This window comes from Myiozetetes cayanensis, unplaced genomic scaffold (assembly GCF_022539395.1).
Source record: "Myiozetetes cayanensis isolate MyiCay16 unplaced genomic scaffold, myiCay2020 scf1, whole genome shotgun sequence".
Taxonomy (NCBI): Eukaryota; Metazoa; Chordata; class Aves; order Passeriformes; family Tyrannidae; genus Myiozetetes; species Myiozetetes cayanensis.
The window spans coordinates 137743538-137755803 of NW_026086604.1; the positions used below are offsets into that span (position 1 = coordinate 137743538).

The window sequence follows — 12266 nt, forward strand, 5'->3', positions numbered from 1 at the left end:
AGCTGACTCTGCGCTGAATAAGGACTCAAAGAGATATAAACCAGAATGAAAAAGTTTCTAATGGCCATATGTTGTAAAGAGTGCTGAAACCATCATCATTTCTGAAACAAGAACAAATACAACCTCTGTAGTTCTTTGCCAACATACTAACATGAAGTGCTCCAAACCTTGAAACCTTATAAATATTAATTAAATAAATTATTAATAAAATAAATTAATTCTCAGAATATGCATTTGGGACTCTAGATACATACTTGCATCAAATCAGTGAAGTACCATATTTAAAACAGCAATTTTAAAGTACTTGAAATTCACACACTTATTTAGGCATTCACACCTTTGAATGGTTTGCTTAGTACTGAATTTTTTGAACACCCAAATTATGAGATGCTTAGGCACACACATTTTTACAATGGACTCAAGAAGCAGTTAACCTTGGTTAACAACCAACCTGATTGCTTAGCCTGGAACAGGACAGATTGCCACCACCACCCAGTTGCCCTTCTGCCTTAGAGCACAGTTTAGGACTGTGCTCAGTAGCACACAGAACCTCTGAACCATTTCCACAAATACTGGCTTGCTACGTGAGGTATAAACATGTTTTTTAGGCCTATGGGTTACAAAAAATGACTTTTCCTCAGATAATGCTAAACATGCTTCTCTAAGCAGACATGAAGACTTGGATCCTGTAAGTTTTTATCTTTCCTTAACTAAATAACTGATCCTACCAATGCTTCATCAGAGCCTCCAAAGCAACTTACTCTTGTTGCTCTCTTTCGGCTCTCTCCAACTTGTTTAGAATTTCTCCAAGGCTGGCACCACAACTGGCCACTCCAGTTTAAGTCTTCCTGCTCAAAACAGTGAGCTCACAACAGCATTTGCCTTTGACCTAAGACGGAAGAGCATAATGCCCAGATGCACTATAATAATGACATACACTGCTAAGGTCCTTGTTGCACTACTGTGTACTTTGCTTGTAAATTACCTTTTTCTGTCTAGATGCAGTGACTGTGCACATCTCACTGATTTCAGTTTATAAAATCTGTCAAGTCAATGCTGAATTGAAACATTGATATCCAATGTGCCAGAAACATCATCTTAGTTTTTTACACAATTCTTTATATTCCAGTTCAGATTTATTAAAATACTGAACAGCCCTTAAACTAAGAGAACCCTCAGGGACTATACTTGATACACTCTACTAATTTGTCAGTGAACAACTAAAAACTACTCAGAAAGAAGAGAGAGACACACAAATTCAAAGACAAGCAAGGTCATGAACTTCAGTATATCAGTGAATTCCCAGTCCAAGTCTGCATGCATGCTCTTACCTGTGAGGAATAAACTTACGTTGATTACAGGGTAAGAGCAAACTTGCACACAGGGAACCTCAGAGCAACAGCCATGCTGCTGGGTAAACAATGATGTGAAGCTGCAGCAATTTCTTTGCTCCTCTGCACTTCTAGTACATCTTCACAGCCAGCTGTGCACTGACTTCATAATATTCTCATCTAGACCTTTTTTTTTCATAGTCTGCTTCTCTGACCAGCATATGAAACTGACATTGAGAGTCCCACTAAAATACGTGATGGGATTCACCTGAGCACCTATCTCACTGGAGTGCATGATTTCCACCGAGCTCCTAGTAATCTATAACACTGCTCTGGCCAGTGTCCTGGGAAGATGCTGACCCTCCAGCCTTTAGGAGAACCTTACAATTAGCCCATATCTCATTTTTAAGGAACTGAAGCTCGTACTGAAGGCATCCTGAAAACAAAAGCAGCAGCCTCGTAAAAGGCAGCTGATCTCTGTCACACTGGCACAGACTAGTTCAATACTAAATCATGCTGGGAAGCTGTACATGCACAATATGCTTGTACACCTGTCTACTAAATATTTCACCATGACCTTCATTTTTCTTTTACAAATAATAGCTTCAAGAAGCAAATAGTTTTATTTTAATAATTATATTTGGAATCACAGAATTGCAGAGTTCGGATGAGATCTCTGGGTGTCATCAGATCCAATCACTCCACACAGAACAGGATCAGCTAAACCAGGCTCTCCAGGGCTGTGTTCAGTCAAACTGTGGCCATCTCCAAGGACATGGAGGTGCCACAACTTCTCTGAGCAGCTTATTTTGCTCTCAAGGTGAAAATGGTTTTCCTTATTTCTAACTGGCATTTTCCTTGTTGCAACTTGTATTTGTCGCCTCCAGCAATAAAGTGCCTATGTGAGAAGAATCTGGCTTCATCTTCTCAATACCCTTCCATTAAACAGCTAATGGAAAAAGGATCTCCCAGCAATCTTACTTTACTTTGGGCCAGGGGAAAGAAAAAAAAAAAAAAGAAAAGAATCAGTTCTCTAAATCTCTCTATCTCTCTTAATATGTTTTCCAAATAACATTATATATTAAAATGTTTTTTAACTGTAACTGCTGAAATATTCAGAGAGATGTGTTACATACAATCACACCAAGACAAATAACCAAGGGTGGTCTTAGCTCTTGAACAAGCTAAATAATTTAAAAGGAAAACAAGACAAAGAGATGACCCTTTTCACAATGTCTCATGCAGCTGGAAAGGGATTTTATTTACAATATTTAAATGCAGTACTGTGAAACAAACAACTTGGTTCATAGGCAGTGCACCCGCTGCTGAACTGTCACTGCCTGACATCCTGTCTTATCTGCCAAATTGCTCATTAGGTTTGGCAATTTTCACCTGCGCCTCCAGTTTATATTTCAGCAGGGAATAAACATCAGTCTGCTTTAACAATCTTCTGCAGTGAGCTTCCAACCTCTTCCCAGAAAGCATGCAGGCACAACACAAAAAATGCCTTGTGTACTGGCTTCTTAGAAAAAAAATGCAGCTCAAGTGATGAAATACAACAAGAGGAAGTTTAACTTTGGTAATAGAAAAGCAGTAAAAAAGAAAGAGCTAGATAAGAAACATAAATAAATCAACTGCTTGTGTCGATGAATTGTGTTTTCTCAGTGCAAAACAACACAGGGGGTATGGGCCAGCCTCATTTTTGTTTCCATGTTTGTATGGGAAGATTCAACTTGACACAACCCCCCCCACAACGTGCAAAGTACAGGCTGTGTTTGTGCATGGGAAAAGACGGACTCCAGATGAATATTACTTTTCCAGCTGGACCTGATCTAGCTAACCTTTCCCTTGCTGGGAGAGGAGGGATGGCGTGATCTATAAACAAACAAAAGGGGTAGCATGGCAACCAGAACAAAGAGAGGAAGATCTCAGCAGGCCCTTAAGCCCCAGCCTAAAGCACTGAGATGCTGCCTCGGAACAGAGCCCACTCCAGACCCCGCGGGTGCAGGTGAGTGGCAGCAGGATGGCACAGAGCTCGGCTCCTGCGAACGCGCTGCCACGGAACAGAGCCCAGCTCGCGAGCAAAAAGCACCAGAGATGTAAAACAAAACGTCTAAAATGCTATAAACCAATTTCAGACGGAATACTGTTTTTCATTTGTTAGAAGTAAAATATTCACCGCCAACCCTGCAATTAGCTAGAAAATTACAATAATTACAGCAATTTTGTATCCCATCTCCAATCCAATTAATAGATATATGACCTTGTCAACATGTAATAATCAGGATCTGCATCTACCGCAAAACTGGATGGGTTTTATTTGCTGAATAGAACTTACACAGTAAGAAGATAATTATTTGAAATACTGAGAATACCATTTGTATGCTATGCTTCACTTCACAAATTATAAAGGAAATACAATAAGGATAGCATCTCCATTTTCAATGTATATTTAAATGAAATTCTTGAAATAGTTATGTATAATATGGGATAACATTACTGGACTTCGATTCTAAGACTGTGGTTTGAAATATTTAGAATCAAAATATTTCTAATTGTCAACATTTAAAAAAAAAGAATTAGCTAGACAGGAGAACACCTCTGATTTCTGATAACATATTTATGACAAATTGCTTAAACAATTTTATTTTTGCATGCTTTTATAAAAAGTGTCAAAGAGCTATAATTCTTACCAACAATTGTAAAAGTCTTCTATATTTCTAAAGACCTTTATATTGTAGGGTCTCAAAGCACTTTTTGCTCATTTTGGCAATCAGTGAACTAGTTAAGTATTCCATGTATTTTCTAAAATGACACAAAGATAAGTGAGCTGTCCAGTATCTCAATGAATTTTATCTGCGCTATATGATTTTTAATGCACTAACATTCATGTATTGTATAATACACTGGATAATCGCACTAAGGAGAAAATATGTATGCATTTGCCTGCTCTAACCCCCCTTAGTTGAGAACCCATGAGGACAGCTTTTTGGCATATGCATGGAAATGAGATGTGCATTTAACAGTGGCATACTCTAGTGACAGCAAAATGGAAGGGTCCTGAAATTCCAGGATACTTCTTTATTCTACCATTAATCCTTTCCCTAATTTAATTCTGTGTTGCAATGAAGCATAGTTATAGCTTGAAAAGATACGTGTTCAGCTCTATCTAAGCTAATTGTTAAACGTTGTTCCCTTAATTTTACAGAAAACATTCTGGTACAAAACCCCTCAAACTTAATAGACTGGTAACTTTTCCATTTGCATTTTACCTCATTGCTTAAATGCAGATTTTTATCCATTAAAAGAACACCTACACAAAAGCAATCTCTCGGGTATTACAAATAGTTTTTTAAAACACTGTATCTGTAGAATATTAAAGGACTGATGATACTAACTTCTGCTAAGAATTTTCTGGAGTGGAGTCACTACTTCAGAAGTTCAGTGAGCAAAATGATAGACACTACAGGTAAGAGGTCACAATTGTCTTGTTTGTGTGGCACTTTTAACAACAATGGAAATTACACAGTAAATTTCATTCCATGATTTTTCTTCTTAATAAGCTGAAATATTCCCAGAACCTGTCTGAGCAAGAAATGCAATAAGTAATTCCTACTACATAGTTTTGCAATGAATGTTCACCACACTGAAATAAACAAAACAAAGGCTTGTTTCTGGCTGTGGTTTCTGTTTTTTAAGAAGTGTATTTTTGTAACACAGTAAATGTACGTTTTAGCAGGTGTTTTTATGGAAAGGTGACAAGCATAACCTAGCAACACTGGCAGGTTCAGTAGAAAGTGCTCCTATCTTTAGTTTCTTTTTACCATTTTCTTCATTAAATGCAATGAAACTGGCAAACTGAAAATTACACCGTGCAGAAACTGCATTTGGAAATTTTGCTGGGATTTTCCGTGTAAGGACAATTTTAAACTGGCAGCACAGAAGGAGCTTATGGCTCCTAAAAGCAGTTTATAAATAATTTATTAAAACTGAAAAGGTTTGTTTACTTGACTGCAACAAGCATTTATGCAATTTCTCAATTCTGATCAGCTTTCAATAGAGACAGATAATGAATCATTTTCCCAGCAGCACCAATGGGTAACAGCACTTGGCACCTTGGTAAATTTAGATGAAACACGTTGAGACACCGAGAACATTTACTTACTTGCGCGTAGGACTGAAGGGGTGACCTCAATTTCACTTGTTGCTTGGTAAGGCTGAAAGGCCGATGCCGCGTTGGAGCCAAGCTCGCTGCCGAAAATCTCTGGGCTTTGCGTGCCTGTCGAGCTGGCGCTGGTGCCATCACCTCCATGGTGTGGATCTTGCTCATCAAACACAGCCACAAGCTGAAAATGACAATTTAATCTACTGTTAAAAAAAAAAACTTTCAGCAACATCAAAGTGCCATTGCAGATCAGCATTTCATCATTTCTTCCCACCAAAGAGAGAGAAATGTCTATCAGCAGAAACTCTGATCAATGCCTAGATCATCAGCCCAAGGAAAGGCAGCCATTAATTGGATACTACAAAGGGTCAACAGCTCTGATGGAACACAGAACTCATCACTGTCAGCCACAGAAAGAACAGCACCAAGTCAGGAAAGGAAGGGTTGCGCCTTCCCCAGCAAACCACTTCATCTCACCCAGTAATGTAGAAACAAATCTGAGTGTGGATCGATGCCTGTTCACTGCAATTTTTCATCTGTGTTTTGGTACCTCTGTATGCATCATAACTACAGAGTCAAATTATGAGCAAAACCACAGCTTTATAGAATAAAAACATACAAGAAGAAATTACGTTAATACACATTGAAAGCTACACAAAACACAAAGCCTAGGAAGTGTTATAATCACTAACAGTTATCATCTATTTATCTGTCACCTATTGATCTATTACCTATTAATATGATTTAAGTTGTAGGGTTCTCTTTCTTCAGTCAAATTTACAGAGATACTCTGTGTTTGTTTGCAATCAGCTTCTCCAAGACAAGTTTGAAATCTCGAGTCCAGTTTGAAACTTAGCCTAGTCATTAACTGAATAAAGGTTTACTAAATCTGTGTTCACCACTGCAAGAAAAACAGGAAAAACATCATGGGGATTTTTGATAAATCTGAGATATTTTTCCCACTGTAAATAAATGCTTTTATTTGAAACAAATAATTTATCCCAATTTATCTTTGGTGACCTACTGAAAGAGATAATGCCAGCTCTTATACACATTTCACTGTAGAACTTAATTTTCAAGATAGAGAAAAAAGTTTTATGGATGGCAGCATTCTGCAGCCTGCAAATTAATCTATAATATAATATCTGAAAGACATTTCCAAGAAAGCATTACATTCTTCTGTCCAAATTGGTAGGGTAAATGGAGCAAATCAACTTAAACCTGTGCTAGCCTCTTCAAATTGTTTATTCTGTTAGAACAACAGCTAAAACCTTGTGTAACATAAAGGAATAAGAGGTCATTTTCTCTCTCTCTTTTTTTTTTAAGTGATTTCACCATCATCTTTATCCCAAAGATTTTAATATTATTCCCTTTACTCAAAGCTAACTTACATAAACATCAGTAAAAAAATTTAAACCCACAACTCTAAGTCCCAGTGGAAACTATTTGGCAATTCAGCTTTTGAAAGTACTTTCAGGCTTTAACTCTTTTTAATGAGTCATTTTGAAACTACAGAGAGTAGCAAACTTCTGCTGGTAATTCCATATCAAATTTAGGTTCTGGCATGCATAAAACAGAAAGGGGAAACTGGTACTGGATAAAGAGTTCATGCTCTCTCCGGTTCTAGTTGAAAAGTAGGGAGTAGCAGGAAAACCAGGCTGCAGCTGCAGACAGCTGGAACATGTTTTTAACATAAAAGTCATTATTCTATGCTTGAGAAATCTACACACAAAAGACACTTGACAACACCAAAATGTCAGTAGCTCAAGAGTATTGGGAAAATTAATTTTCTAACACATTGTGAAATATCTGTGCTTACAAAAATATGCTTCTCAAACTTTACTCATAACTCTCTTACTGTTTTATAGCAAGCTAATTACCAATCTCCAGCAACTGAAAATAAATTAATCCTCAAGTGAAGATCTGTAAGGTATTACAACAAAAGACAAACAAAGCATTTAAGAATCCTAGGCACGAAACATCAAATCTCTTTCTCTTTTGCATGTCATGTATCAAGATAAATCCCCAAATTACATTCTGTTCCTTTGAGGCTGACTGAAAAATATTGTTCCATGTACACAGCTGCAAATATTTTATAGATATTATATATATATGTAAAAAGGTATTTCCATATAAACCTCTATACGTATGTCTTACTGTAAGTTGCCTCCAGCTTTTTGCCTATTCCAGACAGTCTACAACCTACAGCTTCAGAATATCTAAAAATGAATGTCTCTTATTTCAAGTTTAGCTTTTGATCTTATGTTTTTTCGCAGGTATTCACTGTTTTGACAGCATCAAACCTTCAAAAGGTTTCAGTTCCATTAAAAAGCATACCAAGTTGTAACATTTTTTCATATAACGTGAAGAAACACAAGCCATGTTAGTCTTCTCCAAATCTAATTAGCATTAGGAACACAGGTTAGGAAGTTCGCTGTAAAACAGCACTACAGTGGTACAATTCATTACTCATAATAAGCTAGAACATCTTTGGGACTGGAAGACTTAATGCAAATCAACACTGTTGAATCTTGATTTCCAGAGCTTGGTATGACGCTCTGCAGATGATGAGCTCACAGGAAAAAAGGACAGCCAAAATGTCTTACACTGTACTATGGTACCAAGCATTTGTCTCTGATTTCTCCTAAACCCTTTATTTTAATCAACGGAGATTCTTTGAGGAGGGGAATTATACCCTTTTTCACATTTGGAGGCCCAGAAATCACACCTCACTACCATCTTTGCAGGAACAAGAAACAAAACAAAAAACATCCGAAGAGACACATTATGGCAACTTAGAAGGAATCACAGGGGTAGGTCACTGGAGCTATGAAGAATTCTCTGGTGCAGGAACCCACAGTGATAAACACTGCTATATGCCAAGGAAATAAACGGCCTCTTGGTGAGTCATGTTTAATCACTGAGATGTTTTTAATTTGGCAAAGAATGGAGCACACAATACTAGACCAGATTTTATCAGCTTTAAAGTCAATGGTAAGCCTATGGTATTTTGCTAGGCTTTAGATATCAGACATACAAAGATAGTGGAAAACAAAGACGGTTTTTCTGGAAACATCATCTTTACTGTCAGGCGACTGCTTCTATGTTGATTATTTTTCTTCTTTAATATGAAATAAATGACTGGAGTTACCCTAACCTTTGAAGAATCACGCTATTATTTCTAATACCTGACATGAGATGTGCCTTCTCTTTGTCCTTTAGTTTTAGATCCCATCACTTGCAGTGACCTAAGAACTCATCATACCATCCAATCTTATGCAGAAAGACTGAATAAACCATAATAACACATGAATAAAGAAAATAGCTTAAATGTTCAATATTAGACCAGTATTGGCTCTTTAAAAGATTTCCGCCAAAAAGCAGTGAATATTGGAGCCATTTGGGATTTTGATCCATTTAACCTTTTTTATTTTTTGAAATACAGCTCCACAACCAAAGACCAAATATCATATCAACAGTAATAAATAATAACAGTAGTTATTTTAAGTTTTATCCACCCCCCCTTCCATGGGACCTGAACTTGAATGCATCAAAGAGTGTGCAAATACAGTTTAATAGGTTACAGCGGTTTTAACCACATAAGGTAACAGGACTATTTACATTTTTCAATCACTGAAGCAAAAATCTGGAAATAGAAAATAAAATCAAGTAGCAACAAATTACTTTGTCTTCCCAAAACAAATTTAATAAACTATATGCTTAATTTAGACTGGCATGCTTATATTTCTTATTACAATATGGCAAAAGCAATGGAAAGGGGGTTTTAATACAGATCCACATCATACATCAAGGTAAGCTGGCACAGGAAATATCAATTTGATTAATATGAGAATTTGGTCCCCAGTGCATGCATATATTACTTTTTCAAGAAAAAATATATTTCAAATATTTATTAACACCTTCAGATATAAAAACAGTGGCTCTGTTCAGATCACAACTTATGGAAAGGTTCATTCCATTTCAGCAATTAAGAGTATTAAGGAATTCGGAATAAGTTTTTGAATGGTTAATATGCATAAATTAAAATACTTTTCAAACTCCAGAGCAAGAAATACAAGTAACCATGTGTGAATTATCAACAAAAGATAAAAAAAGCAACAACATTCGGTGTTCGATCAACAGTTTTTCTTTTTTTAGAAATAAAAAGAACTGCAGAAAACTCAACAATTATCTCAGTTGTAAAAAACATATCTATGATCTTTAGTTTATTTAAAGAGGCATGGGGGTTTTCTTATTGCTACCCTTATACTCTGAAGACAAAAACATTATAGGAGTATGATTTAAAAATCAGATAACTTGATGCTTTTCTCTTTTGATTGATAAAGACTTTCCATAGCAAACAGAAAAAGAAGGGAGAGAAAAAAAATTTAATTCTTTCTGGTAAGATATAAATAAACAAGGTTCATCAAGCAAATGGTTTACAAAGAAATTATCCTACAACCTGAGATACCAAAACAAGGTTTTACTGAGGTGTCTTTGGCTCTGGGATAGGAGGAAAGCATTACCAGCCTATCACTGCATTGAGCTCTCTATAACACCACGTTGTACTGAACTTATTGCACTACAACCTTTAGTTCTTTCTGAAAGAGATACCAGGATGAGATTCTCTATTCCTCTGTCTGGGACTCAATGTATCATACTAACCAGGTTATATTTACTTAAATAAATGGAAAGCAAGAAGATTGATTTATTTTAATATTGACATAGCAGCAGCAGTCTGCATTCCAACATTAATTATTACAATTTTCATCTATTCTAAAGTAATTAAAAATTAGTAAACACATATGCAGTCTTAATTAATATACTAGATTAAGTACTTGAATGTTAATTAACTGGATTAAAAAACTATTTGCACCAGCAATGACTGTTTACATTAAGTACTAAGATCATATAAAACAATTCATCACCATCAAATGGTCCGATCACATCATCTCTCCCCAGCACAAAACCATAAAACCAGAAGTCCTCCACTTTACAGAAATTGATAAACCTAGAAATTTTGCTGTATTTTTCCACCACTACGATACATAAGATTGTCAAAAAGATCACCTAAATTTTGCATGTTCCTAAGTCTTTGTCTGAAGTCTGCTAATTCTTTTGTGATATTTATTGATGAATCTGATACTGGCTTATATGTAGGAACCAGTAACGACTTCAGACTTATTCTACCATCAGTTAGGATTACAGTTCCATTCTGCCAGAAAGACAGTAACTGGTCCTCTGATTTTCACACCCTCTGAGTTTCACAAAGGCTCTGCACTTCTTATCTGCTCTTTTTAACACTGAGTGAGACTGAAATCACTTATCTTTTTTGATGATTACTTTAAATATTTTTGATGAACCATTTTAAATATTGGTTTATTCTCACCAGAAGGACATTTATCAGATAACTTCATACAAGGACATTCCCCATTTTTTCTGCTGTTCAGTGGCAAATTGTGCAGTAGTTGATCTGTCAAGCAACCAGAAGTGTCTGGAGTCCCCTGGCTGAACCATGCACTTCCCCTCCTGGTCTACACAGCTTCCAGATGTGGTCTTCCCTTTCAGAGCTGCTATGGTCTTTTGGCATTTATGCTGCACAACTTCTCCTGCGGGATGGGCATCTGTGGACGAAACTGCCTGTGACACAAGTTGTCATTTTTCTGGTTCTAGAAGAACAGAGAGCATAGACCTTCTGGGGCAGTTCCAAGTCATGGAGCAGCTCAACAGCGCACCTCTGGTGAGGCACTCACGCTGGCAAGGACTCTAGTTCTCAGTTTATGCTTCATAACCGAATTAGCCTTTTCGCAGGAGACTTATGGTCTTTGAATATAGAGGGTTTGATGGTCCAAATGAGATTCTAAACCTAGATTAGCCTTGTCAAAATATCTTCACCTAAAGTAACTACTTCAAGCATTTCCTTTAAACCCAGAGGGTTAAGCCCAGCCCTGTCCTACAGTCCTAAGGTATAGGTCTCTATCTGCACTCACTTTCTGACAGCCACCTATCTCCTGATTTGGGAGATCTCAATCACTCCCACAGCATGGCCATACACTTTCAGGCATACGCAGCAAGCTGAGGACACAGAAGCAAATTTAAACACAGACATCACTGGCATCCTTTTCTCAGTTAAAAAAAGATTCCAGTCTTAGGCAAGCCTGGACAGTGAACTGGCAAGGCAACCACAGAACTGACTACACACATCCTCTGCAACCTCCTTCTTTGAGGCTGGCAAAAATCACTTCTACCCAAAGCAGTGTGCTTATTACTCAGTCCATATTACAATGCAGAACTAAAGAGTACTTGTTTAATAAGGCCCAGCAGTAAATCAAATTTCAGCTAATGGCACCTCAGACTCCAAAACATCCCAAAATACAAGTTGACAGATGAGAGTAAGAGGAAGAAAAAACATAAATTCAGGAAAATAACTAGCAAGGGAGTGGCCAATTATTATTTAGATATGAAAGAAACTAAATACAAAATCAATTCATAGGTTTTCTGATGACTGAACTGACTCTAATAGCCCCATGGCAGACCCAAATTCTTATTATTCCTGGAGCTTCACTCTTCTACATGGTTCATTAAAAACCCATTTAAATATAACTACTGTTTCAATGAACTGCTAAGAGAAAATACAGAAAAAATAATTATTTTCACAAAATACGACAGACATTAAAAAAAAAATTAACAAAAATAGCAGCATCTAAGAGTTATTCTGTGCTGTATGTGCAACTTCAGTGTCCTCTCAACAGACCTAGACATCACCCAAC

General features: G+C 36.8%; 1 protein-coding gene across 13 annotated transcripts in view; it reads right to left on the bottom strand.

The window, feature by feature from the left end:
• PARD3 (par-3 family cell polarity regulator) overlaps window positions 1-12266 on the bottom strand; it is a 446652-nt gene that overhangs the window by 291612 nt on the left and 142774 nt on the right. For all 13 annotated transcript variants that reach the window (XM_050332175.1, XM_050332238.1, XM_050332169.1 and 10 more), the window contains exon 3: window positions 5497-5677. In XM_050332175.1, coding sequence (XP_050188132.1) covers window positions 5497-5677 — 181 coding nt within the window. The remainder of the gene's footprint in view (window positions 1-5496; window positions 5678-12266) is intronic.